This window comes from Fragaria vesca, linkage group LG2 (assembly GCF_000184155.1).
Source record: "Fragaria vesca subsp. vesca linkage group LG2, FraVesHawaii_1.0, whole genome shotgun sequence".
NCBI classification, from domain to species: Eukaryota; Viridiplantae; Streptophyta; class Magnoliopsida; order Rosales; family Rosaceae; genus Fragaria; species Fragaria vesca.
The window spans coordinates 21,637,654-21,660,596 of NC_020492.1; the positions used below are offsets into that span (position 1 = coordinate 21,637,654).

At 38.2% G+C, this 22,943-nt stretch overlaps 4 protein-coding genes across 5 annotated transcripts; 2 read left to right on the top strand and 2 right to left on the bottom strand.

The window, feature by feature from the left end:
- Positions 1-995: 995 nt before the first annotated feature.
- On the top strand, positions 996-5,690 carry LOC101299149. Its single transcript, XM_004291122.1, has 16 exons — positions 996-1,414; positions 1,753-1,863; positions 1,960-2,033; positions 2,144-2,213; positions 2,315-2,370; positions 2,474-2,545; positions 2,898-2,992; positions 3,088-3,154; positions 3,260-3,389; positions 3,470-3,688; positions 3,790-3,926; positions 4,011-4,185; positions 4,370-4,460; positions 4,539-4,696; positions 4,803-4,991; positions 5,087-5,690. The coding sequence occupies exons 1-16, from the start codon at positions 1,169-1,171 to the stop codon at positions 5,144-5,146; spliced, it is 1,950 nt and encodes a 649-aa protein (XP_004291170.1). The 5' UTR covers positions 996-1,168; the 3' UTR covers positions 5,147-5,690.
- Positions 5,691-11,789: 6,099 nt separating this feature from the next.
- Positions 11,790-13,175, top strand: LOC101299441 (GATA transcription factor 12-like). The gene is made up of 2 exons (XM_004291123.1): positions 11,790-12,140; positions 12,381-13,175. Exons 1-2 carry the CDS (start codon positions 11,790-11,792, stop codon positions 13,173-13,175), a joined length of 1,146 nt encoding a protein of 381 aa, XP_004291171.1.
- A 4,157-nt stretch (positions 13,176-17,332) lies between these two features.
- Positions 17,333-19,513, bottom strand: LOC101299733. 2 transcript variants are annotated; one of them, XM_004291124.1, is made up of 3 exons: positions 19,349-19,513; positions 19,028-19,206; positions 17,333-17,623 (listed from the first exon to the last, which is right to left on the bottom strand). In XM_004291124.1, exons 1-2 carry the CDS (start codon positions 19,468-19,470, stop codon positions 19,056-19,058), a joined length of 273 nt encoding a protein of 90 aa, XP_004291172.1. In that variant the 5' UTR covers positions 19,471-19,513; the 3' UTR covers positions 17,333-17,623; positions 19,028-19,055. The 2 variants fall into 2 exon arrangements, with proteins under 2 accessions (XP_004291172.1, XP_004291173.1); XM_004291125.1 differs by having other exon boundaries at positions 17,598-17,623; positions 19,085-19,206; positions 19,349-19,470.
- Positions 19,514-19,650: 137 nt separating this feature from the next.
- On the bottom strand, positions 19,651-22,821 carry LOC101300208 (peptidyl-tRNA hydrolase 2, mitochondrial-like). The gene is made up of 8 exons (XM_004291126.1): positions 22,487-22,821; positions 21,980-22,189; positions 21,203-21,263; positions 21,025-21,061; positions 20,664-20,741; positions 20,489-20,561; positions 20,362-20,401; positions 19,651-20,097 (listed from the first exon to the last, which is right to left on the bottom strand). The coding sequence occupies exons 1-8, from the start codon at positions 22,526-22,528 to the stop codon at positions 20,048-20,050; spliced, it is 591 nt and encodes a 196-aa protein (XP_004291174.1). The 5' UTR covers positions 22,529-22,821; the 3' UTR covers positions 19,651-20,047.
- Between the last annotated feature and the right edge of the window lie 122 nt (positions 22,822-22,943).

The window sequence follows — 22,943 nt, forward strand, 5'->3', positions numbered from 1 at the left end:
ATTAACATGGAATCCTCACGTCATGTGTGCGAACGCTTGCTTCACGTAATGTAATTGTTGAATTATAAACGTAGTCAGGTGAAAGACTGCAATCCACTATTGACCGTACGGGCTTTTAATAGATTAGTTATTGAGTGGTTGAGCCTAGGAAGTCTTTGAGATACCATAAACATTTCGAAAGGAGGGTGTCAAAAAAAGAAGAAGACACAATCTACTGATCTAGTTTGTAATGATTTTTTTATTTTTTATTTTAATAAATGGATTGGATCCTTGTGAAAAAAGATTGTTTTAGTTGGGCCTGTATATATGGGCCAAGTCACTGGGCACTAGCTAAATGGATCGACATTCTTCTCGAAAGTTGGAGCAGAATTCTCTGCGTACTTGTAGGTTTGGAAGGAAAGATTTGAAAACCTATTTCCACATGGCACCAGATTTTGTGTACGTTTCTGCCTTTGAATCATCCAGAAAGAGTGAGTGCGTGAATATTAATCCAATTCCACACCAAAATCCTTTAAGAACAGAATGGATGCTGCTCATACTCGTGATTTCTTTTAGTTTTTGGATAGTACATTGTCACAAGCAAAAATAGTTACCATTGTTGGCTCGTTAAAAAATGGAACAATAAATTTCACTTATAATTAACCGAAAATGAATAATACGTGATCAGTTGTTCGAAAACAACTCGAGCTTACATGAGAAGAAGACAATACACTGCTCTTCAACTTTTTATTTCCTTTTCTTTCAGACTAGTGCGGATGTCTTCAAACCTTTCAATTTTAGACTTTTCTTTTCTTTTAGACTAATGCGGCTGTCTTCAGACCTTTCAGTTTTACCGATGTTCGATTAAGGTCATGTATAATTTCTGAATTTCTGAAATTTTACGAATGAATTTTTATGACGGTAATAATGTTAAAAAGTAGCTGCGTGTTAAAATTTATTTACCTTCCTCTCTTCCATCTCTCTCATATCTCCCTATCTGTTTCTATTTCTTCTCCGTGTTTCCGAAGTAGAAAAAATCTAGAATCCCCTGGTTTCCCTCCGTAGATCTCCCAATTCCTCCCCACCAAACCCTAACTACCTCTCTCTCCTTTCTCCTTATCCCCTACATTTCTCCGCCGATCATCTCGATTCTCTCTCCTCCCTCTCACGGCGGTCGTCTTCATGGACCATGCCTCAGCTCCGCCGCAGAAATCCAACCCCCAAAAACCCTGACCCTGACCCGAACCCGATTACCGCACCGAAGAAGAAGAATTGCGATAAGAGTAGGAAGAAGGGACTTGAAACGAGGTCGTTTGAGTTGAAGGAGTACCAAGCTAGGGATTTCGGAGCCATGGATGAGTACGATAGCGGCGGCCGCAGCGGCGATAAGGGCCCTGTGGCTGACGAGGAAATCTCAGCTCCTATTCCTGAAAAGGTTCACTCTTTTTGTTTCACTTGATTTTTCAATTTTTTTTTTCTGTAATTTTTAGCTATAAAGTCTAGTGCTTTAGTTGTGTTTATCTGTTTAGGAACAATTTTGTTATCAATCTATGAATTTTATGAAGGTTTGATTTTTTTCCTTTTTCTGCATGGATAGTTTTTTGTGTGCTTACTTGGAGTTAGGATGGTGATGATATAGATTATGATTTTGATTTTGATTCAATATTCTTTAAATGGATGGAGATTAGCGAACTCTCTTTGAACTGGACAATGCAGTTTGCTTCTGCAAATTTTTTTATTCTAATATCGGGTTATTACTGTTGTTGGAAACAGGTCCAGGTTGGCGGTTCCCCGCTGTACAAAGTAGAGAGAAAATTGGGGAAAGGAGGCTTTGGACAAGTATACGTTGGCCGACGCACTGCACCCGGCCCTGGAGCTGTTGAGGTTTGTGATCGTCTTCTTTATGACATTGTTGAATGACTTATAGTTCATTGTGTCGGATATGGATGGTTAAGCTACCTGGATTGTTCTCAACCTCAGGTTGCGTTGAAGTTTGAGCATAGAAGCAGTAAAGGATGTAATTACGGTCCACCATATGAATGGCAAATTTACAAGTAAGGAATGTCTCATCTTGTTGTATATTTCTGCTCTACATGACACATTCTCACTATCTCAGTCTTGCATAGTAAGTTTGTGATTGACACATCATCATATGTCTGTGCAGTGTACTTGGTGGTAGTCATGGGGTTCCAAGAGTTCATTATAAGGGCCGGCAAGCTGACTACTATATCATGGTTTCAGTTTTTTGCTCACATTTGATTTTATGTCAATAAAATATAGTCTTGTCATTAGCCAGATTTGTGAATATATTAACATAAGCCTATTTTGCGTACAGGTTATGGACATTCTTGGGCCTAGTTTGTGGGATGTCTGGAATAACAGCTCGCACACGTAAGATTGTCCTATATTTCCAATTAAAGGAATACAATTTCATTTTTTTCACTGTAATCTTTTTCTTCCCATCTAACGTTCACTTCTATCTTTGGAATTACAGAATGTCAATTGAAATGGTTGCATGTATTGCCATTGAGGCAATTTCCATATTGGAGAAGATGCACTCTAGAGGGTAATGATTTTTGTTGCAATTCTTTCGTTCTTTCTCATGTTAATGACCTTTCATATAATTACAAAAGAAATTATGGTTCAGCAACTTTGACATATCTTCCACGTATATAGAATCCCATTCTCAAGTGCTTTAAATTTTATAATGATACTCATTTCCAGTATAGATACTGTTTAGGTCATGGAGGTTATTTAGTCTTTTATCTTTGTAATTTCTGGTGCTATAATGCAAGGACTATAGTTTCCACTAGCCTGGTTTCCCATAAACAAAATAAAATGAGAATTCTGAGTTTCTGGCTGCCTTATCAAGCTGCCATTGCATGGTTTCATAGTTTGTCTGACGATGATCTTGGCAGATATGTGCACGGAGATGTGAAACCTGAGAACTTTTTGCTTGGTCCGCCTGGAACTCCTGAGGAGAAGAAGCTATTTCTTGTTGACCTTGGATTAGGTAAGCTCTAGTTATTTATTCTCCTTAGAGCTGTCTCTGCTTCCAGAGAATTTTGGCTAATGTCTCATCATCTCATGACTTTTTTAACTTTATAGCCACCAGGTGGCGAGATAGTTCAACTGGCCAGCATGTAGATTATGATCAACGTCCAGATGTCTTCAGGTAAAATTAACATTTGTTTTACTGTAAAGCTGTTTTGGTCCTTGTGATTAATCCATAACAATATAGTTTTTACTATTCGGTCTCCTGAGAGTTCATGTGTTGCAGGGGAACTGTGCGGTATGCAAGTGTGCATGCTCATCTTGGTAGAACTGGTAGCAGGAGAGATGACTTGGAATCTTTAGCTTACACACTGATATTTCTTCTTCGCGGGCGATTACCTTGGCAAGGATACCAGGTTCATAATTTCCAAAATTTCGGTTGGTTTATGTTTCCATCTCTGTGGTGTATTCCCTGCTAACAACATTGTTTTGTCAGGGAGAAAATAAAGGATTCCTTGTCTGCAAGAAAAAGATGGCCACTTCTCCAGAAACTCTATGTTGCTTTTGCCCTCAGCCATTCCGACTGTTCGTTGAGTATGTGGTGAATTTGAAGTTTGATGAAGAACCAAACTATGCGAAATATATATCCCTTTTTGATGGAGTTGTTGGTCCAAATCCAGATGTTAGACCAATAAATACTGATGGTGCTCAGAAGGTACTTTCCATGTTCTTGCATCTCTCTAGCCTATATTACTAGTGATTAACTATTTACATTCTTGTACAGTTCATCTAACATGTATGTCTTGCATGGTAAAGCTTATAGTTGGACAAAAGAGAGGGCGATTGACCATGGAGGAAGAGGATGACGAGCAGCCAAAGAAGAAGATTCGCATGGGGATGCCAGCAACACAATGGATTAGTGTTTACAATGCCCGTAGGCCTATGAAGCAAAGGTACATACTTCAAGTTACATTTTTGTTCTATATAATCAAATTCGACCAAGAGGTGGACTAAGTTGATGTTTTCATCTCCTGTAGATATCACTACAATGTGGCAGATGTGAGGCTTCCGCAACATATTGAGAAAGGAAATGAAGATGGGTTGTATATCAGCAGTGTGGCTTCCTGTTCAAATCTTTGGGCCCTCATTATGGATGCTGGAACTGGATTCAGTTCCCAAGTTTATGAGCTCTCTCCATATTTTCTTCATAAGGTTTGTGCTCAATTAAATGTAGGATGGTGTTCTATTGAAGATTTCAAATTCAGCTTACTACTACTGCATAAGCATCAGTGCTTATATGCATTAAATTTTTTCTTCTAACTAATACTGGATAGACTAGAGGTACAGCTTGTGTAATCAACGTTAACATATCATGTCATTTGTGTATTGTTTGTAGGAATGGATTATGGAACAATGGGACAAAAATTATTATATCAGCGCAATAGCAGGAGCTAACAATGGAAGTTCTTTGGTTGTAATGTCTAAAGGTTAGTCTTAAGTTTCAGCAAACACAGATTGCTTTAAGAAATTTATATGTCTAACTTTTCTTTTATTGTTTCTTACAGGAACCTCATTCTTACAACAGTCCTATAAAGTCAGCGAGTCATTTCCTTTTAAGTGGATTAATAAAAAATGGAGGGAAGGATTTTTTGTTACTGCAATGGCCACTGCAGGGAGTAGATGGGCTATTGTTATGTCTCGGGGTGCAGGATTTTCTGACCAGGTCTTATTCGGATTCTCAAATATTTGTTCTGTTTGAATGCCATTTGCTTCTGAAGTGAAGTGTATTGATTATTGTGTTTTGCGTCCCTCGAAATGAATAATTTCAGGTTGTAGAGCTAGATTTTCTGTATCCTAGTGAAGGTATTCATCGAAGGTGGGACGGTGGTTACCGCATCACATCAACTGCAGCAACTTGGGATCAGGCAGCTCTTGTTCTTAGTGTTCCAAGGAGAAAACCTGCTGATGAAACACAAGAGACTCTTCGAACCTCTGCTTTTCCAAGTACACATGTGAAGGTAGGTTGATAATTTGATTTATCAAATTTTCCTGCTTTCCCTTTCCATGTTATTCTTCTTTCTGAAAGCTCAAGTTTCTGGGTGCTATTTTGCAGGAGAAATGGGCAAAAAACCTTTACATAGCGTCTATTTGTTATGGTCGAACTGTGTCATGAACAACCAAGGTTTATTGGGATGCCATCGATCTAATTTTGACACATTAGGAACAACGACAAGCTTTACATTTACTGCCTCTTCGGATCTCGCAGCAAATTGATTGGTCTTGGCCTTTGGAGTGATGTATGCTAAACTCTTCTTTTTCGCCACCATGACATAGCATCTTAGAAGCACTTGTGCACTGTCTTTCAATCTCTTAAGCTTATTTATTCTCATCTACTGTTAAAAGTTTGTATATTTCTGAGCAATAAACCTTGGTTGAAGGGATGTGCACAAGTCGTAGTTTGGGATCGAATTTTGGAAACATCACCTATCATTTGCTGTGATTTGGGACCATTCTGTACTGGGGCTTTGCTCCTTTTTTTTCTTTTCTTTTTCTGGGGGAGGGGAAAGGTGTTCCTTATATTGAATTTAAGATGGGATGTCCCAGTTTAACCTGAAAAACAGAAAGCATTTGTATACTTTACAGCATCAGTATGTAATGGTTTCTAATTATTTTTTGGTCTACCACTTTTAAAATGTATCTTTGCTTTTGAGTTACCACCATACATTGCTGACCAGTTCTTATATTACATTCGCATAAAAGTTGACAATGCGATATGCTATATTATTGGTGAAGAGTATCACAGGTTAAATAGTTGATAATTTGGTCAAGTTCTTCGAAGCAGAAATGCAGTAGGGAAGATAACATGTATGAAGTAAGACTTATGATGCCAAGAAGGACAACCTGTTTCTCCTGTCGGTAAGCTGTATGGTCACTAGGGAATTTTCTTTTAATTGTCTATCTAACAGATTATGAATGTGACTTTGGTCTTGGTTTTGTAGCTATGTGTTTCATCAGCTGTTGGTGTAACTGGGCGGTCGGTTCTATTTTGTATGTTAGAACTGGTAAGCAGTTTCTTCCTCTTGTCTGCTTTCTTTGCAGTTTTGGTCATTCAATATGCTGTAAATAACTTTTATTATTATATCTAGTAGGTGTTGAGAAAAGCTGGATGTGGCTATGTTAGAGAAGTTTATACACTGAAAGTTTGTCTATGGCTTTGGTTCTTTGATATCCATCTAGTAATGCCATACCTTAGCCATATCTTTGATATCCATCTAGTTTAAACTTAAACACCAGGTTGGACATGTCCATCTCTTGAAAGCACATGCATTTTTCCCCAGTTAACTAATTTTACTGTTTGAGGCATTTCTAACTTCGCGTTTAGGAGTTGGCTGGCTCATTGCCACAAAAGACTAACAGTACTTTGTACCATTAACTAGTTGAAGTGGGAGAAATATACAGAATTATTGATATGATGAATACTGGATACTTTTAAAAAGATAACATAATACAGAGGCATGGGTGAAACAGATATCTTGCCCTCTTCTGAAGTATGATCTTCATCATTAGAATTTATAAAGCGTGGTTTTACTGAATAACATTTAAGTGTAGTGGTAGACGATGCCTGATTTCCATGCGTCTCATATTTCCTTGTTATGATTATGTTACCCCAAACATTCGGCGATTTTCCCAGTTGCAGGTGGCGGAAGTAGTGACATCCTTATGCTGAATAACTGAACTGACTTTTGAATTTCAATATGGCTGCACCGGTCATGGATCTAAACAAGACAGCCATGACGGACATGAGGCATCTTAATTAAATGGGGAGCTGAGTGGCTTATATCACAGTTGAATACTATTACATTTGTACACATGCTTTAATATAGATTCCTTCTGTGATTGCCACTCGCTTTTATTCATGCAACAAAGCTTACACGCAAAATTCCGAAAACCCACAATAACAGAAAACCCAATTTCGCATTCAAGCATTTGCTGAGTGCCTACCAAGACCCTTACGAATGCAAATCAACAGCAAAAGAAAAGGGGAAAGAACAAATAACAGAAATCCAAGTTTTGCGTTCAAACATTTCTTAACTTCTTGTTTGATGCATTACTATATAAAGTAATGTCCCTTGCAAAACAAATAACTAATTTAAAATAGAATAGTAGATGTTACTATGTATCTAATTTCAGTCAAACAGTTTCTAACACAGTTTGTTACAATCATAAATAGTTTTACGAAAGAAATTGGCACCAAGATCACAACCCATATAAATATACGTCAAATTCCAAGGATTTCACAAATACTACAGGAATTAAAAGAAAAAATTCCTCAAAATCGATCAGTTCAGTTAGGTGATATGGAGAAGACAATTAGCTGGATGCTGGTTCTCCTTGTCATTGCATCTTGTGAGTTCCAATATCTGCTGCAATGTTTAACATTAAAGATCATGACATACCAACTGTGTGAATTGCAAACTAAACACTACTTATACATGCAGGTTTATCAGAATTTTCCGAGGCACAATTTGGGGAGACCTGTCGATTTTCCACATCAGACTGCAAAAAAACTAGATGCCCTCCTGGGGGATATGTTTTGTGTATCGATGGAAATTGCAAGTGCTTTCAAACCCAGACGTGTTCCAGTGTTAACGACTGCAAAAGCGTCCCTTGCATCAAGTATGGATATACCGTTGATTGCGTTCATGGTTCATGCGTCTGCTCCCAGCAAGATTAAACTGAAATAAGCTACGAGTCTCCTATACGGTTTTCACTTGTAAATAAGATGAAAGGATTTATGAGTTGTTTTACAAATAAATAAGATGAAATCAATTTGTTCTTTATTTATGCATGTTCTGTTGTGGAAGATTAGATACCTGAAGAAGAAATTGATGTTTCATATGTATGCCTTTGATGGCCATATAAAGGTTTATGGTAGAATAGGCAGGGTTACCTTCATAGTCTTAATCGCCTTGCATGTTCTTCCTATATATAGGCTATGGACACTTGAATGTTGAATTAGAATTCGAAAAGAACAATATATACCGCATCGAAGTCTAGGCCGATTTGAGATTCTGGGAAATGTTGTATCAGCAACCATGTACCAGATCGTTTTTTAGGCTCTATTCATCATTTTTCCCTTTTTGCTCACATTAGCTAGCTAGAACATTTTCGTGTAGAACAAAACATTAAAAGCAATAAATCAAAGATGACAAAACTAGAGTAGATAACGTACATTCACCAATATGATCTAAAATGTGTACAAGCGAATGATATAATTTTCATGTATTCATAACATCAATCATCAGATACATGAACTCAAGGATCTCGTTTGCTGCATTACTATATAAACTAGTTTCGTTTTACATAACAAAAATAGTATCTCCAAATAAGTGGAAGATATATTGAAAATTCAAAAACAATTTCCAACACTAACTTGTTGTAACTATTTTTCAAAAAAAAAAAACTTGTTGTTACTATCATAAACAATTTTTATGCTAAGAGAAACATATCTCTGATTTTTCTTAGATCTAATTAGCACCAAGACCACAAACCCCGTATAAATATAGGCCAAATTTCAAAGATTTCACAAATACTGCAGAAAACAAAACAAAAAACTTCCTCAAAATCGATCAGATTAGCTAGGTGATATCGAAATGGAGAAGGCTATATATTAGCTGGATGATCGTTCTCTTTGTCATTGCATCCTATGAGTCTTAATATCTTCGGCTATGTTTTATATTACAGATCATGACGCAGCAATTAACTGTGTTCTGAATTGCAAATTAACTAAACACTTTATACATGCAGGTTTACCAGAAGCAAAATCTGAGGAGTCATTCGAAATTTCATATTTTCTATATGTGGTCTATGAGTCATATATACTCATCACAATTATCTTGAACTGCGTTTTAGCGCATTCACCTGCAAGTATTAGAAAAGGCTTAAAGCACTTAAACTTGAACCAAGGACAAAGAAGCTAGGTCGGCAAAGCTGGTAACTTCCAACATGCAAATGCACACTGTAAAGCATCCAAGTAACTTAGCCATGCAGACTTCTTTCTTCGCTACACCACACTCTACACCTTTACCTTTGCCACTTTTCGACGATGAAGATTATTACCAATTTACCTCGCAATACTTTTTACAGTACTCGAATCACCCCAACCTCTCAGAGGTAAAACCAGAATCACTAGTACCACGTGACTCCCTCTCACTGGCGGAGGGTGAGTTCTCAATTTGGGCTAGCACGTCCATTGGCCACTCCTCACGTGACAACCACCGACACGTGCTCTCACGTTATCACGTTATCGTATACTTATAAAAATGGTGTATGGGATACGATTAGAATTGTACGCCAAATTTCTAACATATCCGGTCAAAACATCTTAGAAAAGGCACTGCGCAATAGATGCTCGCCGCGTGGCATTGACCACCGTCACTTTTGGCTTTTGACACGAGCGAAGCACTCACATGCCTCGCTGACACTATATCACGTGCCGTTCGGACCCCGCCCTAAATCCCCTCCTTGAATATTTAACATATTTTAACCTTTTTAATTTATTTTTCAGAAAAAGGAAAATAACATTGGAGACCAAAAATATCTCTGAAAATGAAACCCTCTAAGCCAAGCAACGGTCCAGGTACCCTCTCTTTTTCAGGCTTTTCTTTTAATTCACGCAAAAAAGAGAGATAAAGTAAAAATACCAAAATGAAAAGGATAAATGGGAAATATCTCCGCAGCAATAAATAAACAACAGGCTTATCCTACCGAGGAGAGCCCTCGGGATCATGACTCATCAAATTCGGGCCCGCCATAATCTGCCCTCACGTCTCGATGTCTGCCACGTGGTGGCAGCACCACCTGTAACTCCTTGTTCACCATTGGATTAACGTCCTCAAAGTCTATAATTACATGCATGTTTATTCTAGTAACTTCTTTGACAGTTACTGCTGTAGTTTTGGCTTCAAGAAGTAAATGTAATCATAGGATAGAGTTTGAAAATTACACTACTAAGTAGTAACACTAGCTGATTACAAGCAGCTTCAGTACTTCACAAGTTTTCTCATATTCATGTCCAAGGGGATTTCAAAACTCTATTTAAGGATAGCTATTCTGATTTATGATATTCGTATTTTGACTTTGTAGTTAATCTATAATTCTTCCAACATGTTTAGTGGGATGTGAATTTTGTTGAAGGCTCTTTAGCAAACTATGGGCACCAAGTTGGAGCATGCAAATGGTTCTCGCATTTCGTACCTCTTGTTGCATAAAATGCTTTTCGTTTTGACTCATTGTCTTGTGGCTTTAATTATGGTTTTAGTTTGTTTTTTATTTCTCATCAAAAAAGAAAAAATATACACTAGCTAGCTAGGTATCATTTACTGGATTCATATAACAAATTTGAGTCACCCTCTACGATATTAGCTTCACGTCAAAACACATTGTTTTAGGTTTGGATCAAGAATACATTTCGCAAATGATAGCAATACATCAACAATCCAATTTGAGGCATGAATGTTATCAATTTATCATTGAACGATACAATCTCTATTATATTACAAATGATAAAGTTATTCAATTATTTGTTTATTTTGTTATTATGTTATTTGATTTTCGAACGAATAAATATTGCGCCACTTTAGCCGATACCGCAGGTAAAACTTTTCCAACCATGCCACTTGAGCTACTCATCCTCGTTACCACCTCGAATAAAGTTTTTTGGTAACTAGTGAAAAAAACGTGGTATATACATTTACAGTAGACTCGCTCCTAAACCGACGCGGCAGAGTGAGGTAAAAACTAAAAAGTGAAAGCCGAAACGGGAGGTTCCAAGAAGAGGGTGACACGTTGGGGAGATTTCCGCCGTGCATCTCCATGGAGTTGAGCTGTAACCGTCGTGCTAACAACTGCAGGGTTCTAATAAATTAAACCGACATGCACAGGGATTAGTTAAAACCTTATTATAAAACCAGTTAAATAAAAAATTGGGTGAAACTCAGAGATTAATTTTAATAAAGTAATTAAGAAAAAAAGCACGTCACCCTAGAAAAAAAAAAAATTAAAGCAGAGGAATCGGTCTGTAAAACTTGGACGCTAATGGCACAAGGCTCAGCGACAAACCTGCTAGATCGATTCCTAAGGGATGAATTTTAACACTTTAATCACGTTTAACCTCTATTAATTTTACCCAAATTTCACGTTTAATTTTACCCAAATTAATCCAACCTTCACTTTCCACTTTTACCCTCCAACCATTACCGGCACTTCACAACGAATTTCCAAATCTACCCTTCCCCCAGTAAACTGGCAGTGTGATCAGCCACTGTACTTGAAGTACATGCCGTGATTATTGCTGTACAACTCGATGATCATGACCGTAATCATGCATCCACGTGCGTTTGATTTAAATGGCTTTAACTAAGAGCGGGTCCCGCAGTGGCTTTAATATTACTTTATTGACCTTAACGCTTCGGAACAGCAGCTGTTGGTCCTTTAAAGCAAAGGGCAAAGTAGGTAAAGCAAAAAGGGTAGAAAAGTAACTTCCGTGAAGATTTGGGAAATAAAGAGGCTTTAAAATGGTAGAGAAAATAATAAATAATATTAGTGTTTTACTTAAACAATTTTATAGGGGGAGCATTTATTTTTGCCCTCGTCAAAATCCCCCCATTTTAGGTGTCCGTCCCAGGGCTCTCTTCTCGCTCTTCCTTCACTATTTTCTCACTGACTATCTCTCTCCCTCATTCTTCTTCCTCCTCTATCATTTTTGCCTTAACCAAAATCCACCCACAAAACAAGACCAACGCTCTAACCAAGCTATGGAGGCACCCGAGTATTTTCAGAACAGCTTCTGCCCACAATTCGTGACCGAGAAGCGCCACTCCCTCGATAGCACCAAGGCCAACAACAATGGCGCCGGTGCAGGCGACAGTTTCATGGTGGAGGACCTTCTCGACTTTTCTAATGATGACGCTGTCATTACCGACGTTGCTGCGGCTGCTGTTTTTGATAACGTCACCGGAAACTCCACGGACTCTTCCACCCTCACCGTCATCGACAGCAGCTCCAATTCTTCCTCTTTATCCGGTTGCGAACCCGCCAATTTCGCCGTTGACTTAGGAGGCCGGAGTTTACACGAAGTCCCCTTCTCCAGTGACCTCTGCGTTCCGGTATAATCTTATATCATTTAATTCTTTCTTTTGGGTTTTTGGTTTGTTTTGAATTTGTTATGCGTTTCAATCCCAAAGAAACATGACGACAAAAGCTACATGAATTCTCGAGGTGGTTACGTTTTTTTGGCACAAAATGGGCTCGTTTCAATTTTCGAAATTTGAATTGGAATTTTCGGTGGTGATAGAGTTGGAATTTTCTTAGCTGACGATTTTTTTAATTTTTTTTTGTTTGGGCAGTACGACGATTTAGCTGAGCTCGAATGGCAGCTCTCGAGTTTCTCGGAGGAGTCGTTTTCCAGCGAGGACCTCCAGAAGCTGCAGCTGATATCCGGAATGAAAGCCCGACCCGACGAGGCCGCCTCCGAGACCCGCCACTTCCAACCCGACCCAAACAACAACCAAAGCAACAGCAACCACAACAACCCTATATTCAACTCCGACATTTCAGTACCCGCCAAGGCCCGGAGCAAACGGTCCCGAGCCGCCCCGGGAAACTGGACTTCCCGCCTCCTCCTTCTCTCACCTACAGAATCCTCCCCGGAGTCGTCCGACGTCGTCGTTTCCGAACAGCCGCTGCCGCCGTCCAGTGTCGGCAAGAAGACACTAAAGGCCGCGCCCAAGAAGAAGGAGAATCCGGAAGGCGGCGCCGCCGCGCCCGGGGACGGCAGGAAGTGTCTGCATTGTGCTACGGATAAGACTCCGCAGTGGCGTACCGGGCCTATGGGCCCGAAAACGCTGTGTAACGCCTGCGGAGTCAGGTATAAGTCGGGCCGGCTCGTGCCTGAATATAGGCCCGCAGCCAGCCCGACTTTTGTGCTGACAAAACACTCGAACTCGCACCGGAAGGTGCTGGAGCTGCGGCGGCAGAAAGAGATGGTGAGAGCTCAGCAGCAGTATATACATCACCAGCCACCGCCGCACCACCATCATCACCACCACCACCACCATAATCCCAACATGATTTTCGACGTTAACGGCGGCGATTACTTGATTCACCAACACGTGGGGCCGGATTTCAGGCAGCTGATCTAGTGTGGAGAGATGCTAGCGTAGCTAAGCTAGGCTAAAGTTTTTCGAGGTTAATTTAGGGTCGTCCCCAGTGATCATCTTCTACCTTTTTTTTCTCTTCTCTTTCCTTTTTTTGTTAATTAGACAATTTCGTAATGTTATTTTTTTTTTTCCTCAACTTTTCCTAACTGAAATTTTGATTTTCCATCATAGACTGTTTCAATGTTAAATTGTTAATCCATGTGGCTCCCTTCAAATACAACTAATGTTGTCCTTAATTTACAAGAAAGAAAATGTTACTTTCTATCTCTTTCTTTAATTTACCTCTGCATAATATATATGACTGAACTCGCTAATACCTTGGTTTATGATTGGTATGAGAACTGAAAATTTATCTAGTTGCTGTGAATTAGTAGTCGTTTTTTGATGATTGAAGGCCAATTGTCACAAAAATACAAGATCAAGAGGGCTTAATAATGTGGGAAATATGGCTCTTTCTCTGTGTCGACTATGAGTACGAGTCCTGTATTGTTATGGTCCCATGCATAAGGTAAATGAATTTCGAGCCAGAATTAGAACCATCGATACGACATCATTCATTTGCCCCTACCACGTTTGGAGGCTTCAAATGGGTTTCAAACAAAAACATGATCATTTTCGAGTGTGCATGATATATAAACTGATAATAGCTAGTTGTTCTATTTACTTGGTTTTGTGAAAGTTTATTGAATATACCACATGATATATAAACTCGACCACCTTGCTTTTATCATTATGAACGATCGATCACATGATATTAGTTATCAATAATACAATACGATATTAAACCTCCCACGTACAAAAAACTGGGATACTTATGCTACTAGACCAAATGATACTAGTTTTTGAAACAATGATTTTAATAGAGAGTTTGATACAATTCAATGGAAGATTATGAGATATTTGTGTATGATCAACAATTTAAATTAGCAGTGTGATATCATAACTATGAGAATCAATCATAAGTTAAGCAATTTGGTAGAAATTAATCACAGATGATTAAGGTAGTAATGAGATAGCACATGCAAGAATGGTTAATGGGGCCTTGTGATTGAAATGGAATGGTGAATATTTTGTACGATATAGTTGTCGAAATGTGCATACCCACTGATCGAGCTGGTGTTTGGTGAGAGAGATAATCATGTTATCTTGTTCTTCTGAAAACATCTTCCCCCAATTGATAGATTGATTGCTCGATCAGGTCTCCCAACCTAATCATAATTTTCTTGACATCAAATCTGATATATATTCCATCTCTGTTAAAACTTCCCTTTATTATGCACCTTACACATTCAAAATCAGAAATTAAGCTCTTTTAAGTATGACCTCCCCCATCAAATAATTAGGCAAAACATGTCAACATTGGTAAAAAAAAATTATTGGCATAGAACAGTGTAGGTGCTATTAGTTGAGAAATTGAAGAGCATGTGAGCAAAGATTAAATATTACTTGAATGAAAATAATGTGTCATATATTATTATGTGCATGAATTTCAGTGGAGAAATCTACTGGTACTACTGGTAGTGACCAGTGGGGATTAACCATAGCAGAGAATGTTAGAAAAGAAAGGCAGATTTGGGTAGCGGATTTTTTTGGCATCGTTTTCTGCTGCACAAAATCCGGTTGGCGAATTTCGTTACTATCTTCTTGCACAATTTTTCTCACCACTCTTTTAAGACTTCGAGAAATTCAAGTTAATAGAATTTCGCCAACAAGAGGAGAAAAAATGATTGAACATGCATGTATTTCGCAAAAACACACTCACTCACATTATATTATTGTACGTGGATTCATTACCTATGGATGAACTTCTGCATAAGTCTAGGGCCAAGACCATAATACAATCCATGTCATACTTTTTTTTATTTTTTATTTTTAAATCCATGTCTATCTTGTTACTTTGTTAGATATCTCGGTCATCTATTTAGAGTTCGGAGTTTAACTTTCGTGCAAATTAACAAGCGACGAGGTCTTGCGAATTACCTAACGAATCGGTCTTCATACAATGTCCGACTATTTGGATTGTTATAGTTTGTGTTTATAATTTACTTGTTTGTAAGCGAATGTAGATTAATTATATAATGGTGGAACTTGGTAGACAATGCAAACACGTAGTGTATGCAGATCCCAGGCAACGCTGATCCAAAGGTCTGCCAAGTTCATGTTATATATAGATTAATGTCGACATGCATATGATTTTAGCTTGTAGTTTAGATGCTCTCTGTGTACTATTTTGCTGTAGTTTTACTTGGTCTTATCGCTAGTGATCAGATTAAGCTAAAGAACATGCACAGGGAAACCAGCAAACCCTAATGGCAGTAATTATATATCATCGATCATAGTGGTGGGAATAATGATATTTCAAAAATTCCAAAACTAAATTATTCGATCCGATTTGTATCTGTACATTAGTGTGATTTGTGAAGCAAGGTTTGCGGTGATCACATGCCTCTTTTTCATGCCCTCATGCACCACTCACTAGCTACTCTGGTTACTGACACAGACACATACACCAGTTAAGTTTCTGCATTACATTTACTTAATATTGTTCTAAAGCTGCACTCTATTACTTAACTGGGAATTTCTTTTAAATATATTGGGGTTTTAGACTAGGATCAATCATCGCCATTTCTTGTTTTGGATTGATTTGTGTTTATAATTAAGCGCGTAAGTAATAACCAGACTGATTAGTACTGTCTTACAGGTTCTCACTCATGTAAAGTGTGACGAGGAGCGTAAGTTCTATGACTTATTACAGCAGAATGAATGATGAAGGTGAAATGACTTATGCTACAGAGATTCAAAGCCAAGAGGAAAATAAAGATCAAGAACAAGCTAGAGATCGAGCTGTCTCAGTTATGTAATCAGGATTCCTACTTACAGTAATTTTTCTATTACAGCGGAGAAGTTTCGCTAATCAAACATTATGTATTGTAGATACTCGAATAAAAGTTTTCTCAATACACGAAATTTCCAATGTATTGGAGCTTTGGAGTAGATTATGAAACGTGAATTCCATTGTAATGTATGGAAGAAACAGCAACTCCACTCTCAAACGACTAAATCAAGTAAAGAGAAGCATACTCTTGACTTAGAAAGAAGATCATTAGCTATATTGGTGTGTGATGAACATCATATATTAGTCCCTTTCTAACAAACTAATGGGTTTCCATGCATGGGGGATATGCTTCCATGTTCATTATAAAGGGTCTGTCTCCCTTTTCCTCTGTCACTTCTCTTCTGACAATGACTTGGTGACAGTAGCTTTAAGTTTTTTTTTTTTTATGAGCTAGAGCTTTTCTCAATTGCCCTAACATGGTAACCATGCCAGTGACGGTCCAAATGAAGAAACACCATTGATTAGTTAAGTACCAACAACACATGGTGGAACTACCATACATACAACTAGTTGGTAACATATACAAATCAATATTCGGATTCAAACGAATCAAATACCATCATCACATTGGGAAGATCTTGTTAAGTTTTCTTCCAGGCCAGTGCTCAAGGGCACCAGAAAGGGCTAGCTCCTAAAGACAGTGGTGCTACTGTTGAGTTTGAGCAATGTACATTGCAGGGGGTGTTGGAAGTTGAGATTGGACATGTAGACAGTACAAATTTGAAACCATAATCTCAAAAGGTTTGCGGATCTTTCGATCTTTTACTTCTTCTTAAACCGATCAGCGAATCTACGGTCGAAATCGAGACATCCTACTATACATTGCAATCTTTAAGGAGACATAAAACCCTGAATCAGAAACCACACAATGATCCTTCCACTAAACTCTTGCTTCATGCCTTCATGTATGGTTTGAGTATGGAAGAAGTGACCTTTGTGGGAAGAGATGAGGAGACCCACATGCAACATGCGAGGGTATTGTGATCATGGAGACACTAGGCGCTAAGGCCAAGACTCTTTTCACAAATAAATGGGAGACATTGAACATTATCACATCTACCGCCCATGTAATATGTATCCTCAACCTGCACTTCACGTTGTTTACAAGCTTATTCTATATTATCAAATTCGCTGCTACGTGTCAGACTACCCTTTTGCCCGATTTTAGTTCAATGAAACTTCAAAGAAGAAAAATGAATACGGAAGCTTTAGCTGGAACTTAGAACACACGCAAAATCCTAGTGCTTTGAACTTATTCTCTTTTCCAGTAAAGAGACAACAATGTACTACACTGGAGACACGGGAAATCCATTGGAAGGTGAAACAAATTTGAAGGAGAATCTCAAAAATTATAGCAACGAATCAGGGATATCAAATCCTGCAGCTACATCCTCCGTTTACAGAACTGTAAAAATTAACTCCAGTAGTTGATGCAAAGGACACGCTGACAACAGAGGGGATGTGACACTCGGTCTAAGCCTCTATCTTCCAACTTCAATCTCCTTTCATTATCGCGGCACACTGAGACCCAGCTCTGTATATATTCAGGAAAATGAAAACATATTAGAGTTATTGTTGTAAACAACTAGACGAGTAAGCTCAGTTCCTAGCAATCAATAAATAAACTCAAACAAGATCATCAGCATTACAATACGAAGATGAAGCTTGGCCTTGCTAAACACTATTGGAACTTGGAGCTGAATAACTAAGTTTCAATCCATTGGAAGTAGGACTTGATAAATAGAAGTTATATTATGTGTAATATATCATTGGCAAACTTACAAACTCATACAGGAAACATAATTAAATGATCCGCAATGTACCTCATGTTAAGAATTAAGTTAGAGAACTAAAGGATGAATGCTGGGTAATTTGTGGATAATTTGCTCATAAACAAGCTCTATCCGTTCACATCCTTTTCTGGCATGGAAGTATAGGATGTCTGCCCCCCACATTAAATATTGTTACAGTTCACCACTGGAAAAGATCAATCTCGATCTGTAGGGTTATAGATAAGAGTTCCTAAACTAATCTATAGTCTAAGGAGAAATTGATACAATGACACTGCAGGCTCAATGATCCCCATGTACTAATGCAAGGTCTTTCAAGCATGCAACATTATTTACACTATTGTATTTGTATGCAATCAACGAAAATAGTGCAATGCATTCTAAAATAATCACCATTAAACATTCATACTATCACAAAAAGGCATTTTAACATGAGATGTTAGACTTCAAAAATTTGTCCGAGTCACTGAAACCTTTAAGTTTTAGCTCAAAGAGGAAAGCTTTATAGTTTGTAAGGACTAAAGACTCCCATGTATGGATGACTGATAACTTAGACAATGTCAACCAGGTACAAAACCTCCTAACAATAAGAAACTGAACCTGAATAATAGAAAATCAAAAAGTAACACATAGGATTTATCCCTTCTCCCTCGTGAGACTTCATCCTAATTTGCTTAAAAAAAAAGTGTAGAATGGGGTAAAATTCAGGTAAAGTCATCTTCACTCATTAAGTTTTCCTCCACATGTTTACTTGAGTACTACAAAAAGCCACAAACTTGACAACTAAAGCAGGGGTGACCCCGAAACTAATCAATTTCAAACATTACTAGTCGCACATTACACCCAACATCCCAGTATACGAGGTGTTGATTGCTGAAAATCGAACTGTTACCGGAAGCTAAAGTATCATCACAGAGACGACAAGCTAATAAACCAATCAACAGTCGTGACATGTACAGTGAGATAGCAACCAAGGATGATCAGTATCAAGTTTAAACACTTCGATCAGCAGTACTTAGTTGTCTTTCATTCTCAGTTTCAATCATTTTATAACAATTGAGCAAATTTTAACATGTAGATAAAGAAGAATGCAAATTCAGGATTCAAATTCTAGCTCATTATAGAGTTGAAAAAAAAGGGTTGCTTACAGATAATAAATACAAAAGAGTGAAGATATCAAACTCCTGGGTTTGCACCGAGCGTACCCTGAGACAACGACCTCGAGCTCCTCGAGTCAATGCCGAGGCATGACGTCAGCCGAGCTGAAGAGACCGCCGTGTGAAATGGCAGCAGAGACTGAATACAACCCAACTGCGGAGGAGCCGACCTGTAAATACAAAAAACTCGAAAAGGTCAAAACTTTGCTGTATTCATACAAACCCTTTGTAAGAAACGACCTGAATTACACTACCCAATTCACAATTTTGCAAGAGATTGAGGATTTCATAATCAGGGTTTGTTCTGCTTACCTTGAGAGTGATGGGGTGGATGGGAGAGAAGAGATGGGTCTGGACTTAAGAGGTGGTTTGTTGACGGTGGATTTCAGAAAAGAAAAGGCGGGTCTTGAAAAAGATCTGCAGCGAGAAGCCATTGTAGAAAACTAGAGAGAAATGGCCAAAGTTTAGGGTTTTGGGGATAAACAGAGAACACTGCAATTTGAGATGCTGGGCTCTAGAGGGGTTTTGCATCTGGTGAAATTACCAAAAGGTACCCAGGAATATTACCTTGTTTTTTGTAATAAATTTTCCAAGTGATTCACAGTTTCTTTTTTCTTTGATCCATTTTGAGTTTTTGACATTGTGACTTGGGCACTCGATTGCTTCAGTTTCGGTTTGCAAAATTACAAATCATGCTCCTTCTAATACATTAATACAAAATATACAATATGTTCAACATACATCTGATGATCTGAATCAGAACAATGGAAAGTTAAAAGATACATACATCCAGCTTTCTGACCTATCTACCCTATTGGCAGGAGGTTACGTCTATATAATGGAATTAGAAAAGCTTCTTCCTTGTAACACTAGGAAAAAGGCATTAGGCCACAGCTTCACGAAATGGTGAAATCAAACTTCAACTTTACTGCATTTAACGGTTTAATCAGAGAAGATTTAAGGGCACTGGTGTGGCAGGTAATAGCCCTAAGTTTCTAGTTTTCTACAACTTCAGAGGAGGCCCTGTTTCCCTGTCACTGAATCCACCAATTCTTTTGGTCCTGCACAGATGCTCAAGTGATAAGAAAGTATATCTTTTTTTGAATATGCTTTATACATTTTCATCAGGGTAGATTTCAGTAGGAAATGTAGAGAGCCACAACAATCATAAGATAGGCAGTAATCTATTTCTTCACTACACATCTTTTAATACTTCTAATTTTGGGTTAAATCACCTAGTTTCACCAACTGAGCAAAAGGATGGCACATTTGTCTACAAAGGCATGCAACAAAAACTATTTTCCAGCAAAGTGTGAGGCACGTACCAGGTCCAACGGCAAGAACTGTCTTTGAGCCACTGGCAACCTGAGCAAAAATAAACCAACTGTCAAGACCGCCAAGTTCTCAAAAACTCAGTCATCTAATTCTGTACATTCCAAGATTACATCTTACCTGTGTTCGCCCTGCATCTGCGACAACAAATGTTGGAAGGCCAATGCCATCAGCTGCTTCTTTCAGCTTATTCCTGGTATAACAGAGGGATACAAAGCAGAATATTAAACCAACAAATCAGCCGAAAAGAAACATTTGCAGTTAGCTATATATTTAAACAAAATAACCTGCTTACATTTCTTGTTGACTCTTGCATGTAACCACTATTTTGGGCTGCCCATTTTGCTCCCATTGTCTCAAAAGTGACCTATGACTGTTGGTAAAACTTAACGTTACACCTTCGATATGTATTGAATGACACTTTCTTATTAATTTTATTAATGCACAAGTAGCTGGCAGTTATAAAAATGTCTTTACACAGTTTTAATTTTCTTTTGTTTTATTATTTGGTGCGCCCTTGCAACAGATGTTAATATCTGTATAAAAGTATAGCACAAAGGCTATAACCGTCCCAAAATATACAAAACATTATATAGGGAGGGAGAGCATTCAGTCAGAGTATTAGGCTTAATATAAAGGAAGGTACATATAATCACCTTTGCATCAGTTCTGCATACATGCCAGTGGCGGCATCTGCAAGTTTGTGACAGAAATATTTCACCCAAATGATCCAGCAAAAGAAATCAAGAATAGAATGTTGAGGCCGGGAAAGGGGGAGTTATCAAAGAAATCAATATCAGAATAAACTAATTTTCAAAGATTTAAGGTACTTACGAGCACACTGAGATGCAATTTTTCCGGTTGTCATCTTCAAGTCTCGTCTAACTACAAGAACCTGTCATGAAGAGTTCAACGCTTGAAATGAGAGACTATTTCACAACCAAGATGTTGGTGGGAACCACTAACACAAGACAAGACACTATTTAACAACTAAGCAGAAAAAAGGTGATTCCTATTTTGAGACTTGTACTAGAACATTACAAGCCATCAGACCAGAATGACTTTTACTTCACAATGCTAGAGAAGAAAAGAAATCCAATTTAGCAACAGAATAGTAACCAAACAAATATAACAGCTGCATTACTTCTTTAGTTTCTACTGTTTCATTTTTGTGTGAAAGAAGTATAGTGTTTGGTAAACGGTAAGTTCATCGATAGAGTCTAACAAATACTAGAGCAAGCAAGTTATTCACAACTATTCCCACAATGTTATCACTTATCACGAGTGTTGTTGGTTATATGGCTAACCTCACCGCATTCCTTATAACTCTTTAAGCATAAAAGACAATACAAGATTTAAACTTTTAAGGAGCATGCTTGGTTCTCTCATGAAAGTCTAAATCGTCCCGAGCAAAGTAGATGAAACACACATGTTCATTAGATATTTCAATGATAAAAAACCGAATACTCAGCATCAACTTTTATCCTTAACATAACCTATACAGCGATTTAGTAAACATGTTAACAAACACCAAAACATGACATGAACCAGCAGTATGACCAAATAACATACTCATTCACTAAGAACTTATCAAGGAACTAAGAGACACACCATTTTAAGCTCTTCATCACCATTACTCGAGACCAAACTCCGCTGCTGGGGCTTACCCTCTGAGAAATTTTTCCTCTTTAACCTTAATGAACCCTTACCAGGTTGCGATAAATCCAACAACAAGCCAAGAATGAAGCCAATGACAACTCCTGGAAGGAAATTCTCTGGCTTAAAACTCAAGTTCAACCATTCTCTTTCTTGCTTCGGCTGCTGCTGTCAATGACACCCATTAGACCAAAACTGATAAAAATCCAATCAATTTCGCTACTTAAATCCTAACAAGTAGAACAAATTTCCACTCAAATAATCTTACAAAATCAACTATATGTCCCCACTTCACTTCACTCGACAAAGATGCAATCTTTCTCTTTTGGGTAGATTAGAATTCCAACATGGTTCATTTTTTCCATAATTCTCAGAAACCAAACTCAGGCTAATCGAAAAACCATGAAAAACCAAAGCAAGAGAAAGAGAACTACTTAACGAACACGAAACTACAGATAGTACCTTTCTTTGATTCTGGGAAGCTATCCTTAACGAACCAAACATTGGGATTGTTCAGTGGTTTACACAGAGAGCAGCTTTCTCAGAGAAGAAGAGAATGATTTTTTTCCGGTGGGTTTGTAACTTGCAAGAAAGGAGATGAGGTTGTGTCACAGTGTAAGCTAAAACCAGATTAACTCAACACAAGTCTGAAGTCACTATTGCCCCCACGTATTTGATTTATTTACTAATAAGTTTCTGGCGTTTTTGACGCGTTTCCGGCCATTTTGAACACGTTTCCGTCGTTCCGAGAACATATCCTCAATTTACAAGGCACCAGTACGCGCTGGTGTGGCTGTAAACGGTGTTAGTCTCCCGGATACGGCCTAAAACGGCATGATACGTAACCGTAAATAAGTCGGATATGCAGGGGTAATATTCTGAATCTATAAAACTCCAGGTACGCACTGGTGTGACCGAA

Excerpts from the sequence above, each read along its gene's own strand:
- LOC101299149 (XM_004291122.1), top strand. The coding sequence starts at position 1,169 with ATGCCTCAGCTCCGCCGCAGAAATCCAACCCCCAAAAACCCTGACCCT. Across the intron at positions 1,415-1,752 it reads CAGCTCCTATTCCTGAAAAG|GTCCAGGTTGGCGGTTCCCC; the intron begins GTTCACTCTTTT and ends TGTTGGAAACAG. Across the intron at positions 4,461-4,538 it reads TTTGGTTGTAATGTCTAAAG|GAACCTCATTCTTACAACAG; the intron begins GTTAGTCTTAAG and ends TGTTTCTTACAG.
- LOC101299441 (XM_004291123.1), top strand. The coding sequence starts at position 11,790 with ATGGAGGCACCCGAGTATTTTCAGAACAGCTTCTGCCCACAATTCGTG. Across the intron at positions 12,141-12,380 it reads CCAGTGACCTCTGCGTTCCG|TACGACGATTTAGCTGAGCT; the intron begins GTATAATCTTAT and ends TTGTTTGGGCAG.
- LOC101299733 (XM_004291124.1), bottom strand. The coding sequence starts at position 19,470 with ATGGCTTCTCGCTGCAGATCTTTTTCAAGACCCGCCTTTTCTTTTCTG. Across the intron at positions 19,207-19,348 it reads TCCACCCCATCACTCTCAAG|GTCGGCTCCTCCGCAGTTGG; the intron begins GTAAGCAGAACA and ends TTGTATTTACAG.
- LOC101300208 (XM_004291126.1), bottom strand. The coding sequence starts at position 22,528 with ATGTTTGGTTCGTTAAGGATAGCTTCCCAGAATCAAAGAAAG. Across the intron at positions 20,742-21,024 it reads TATGCAGAACTGATGCAAAG|TCATAGGTCACTTTTGAGAC; the intron begins GTGATTATATGT and ends TTTTACCAACAG. Across the intron at positions 20,562-20,663 it reads TGCAAGAGTCAACAAGAAAT|GAATAAGCTGAAAGAAGCAG; the intron begins GTAAGCAGGTTA and ends CTGTTATACCAG.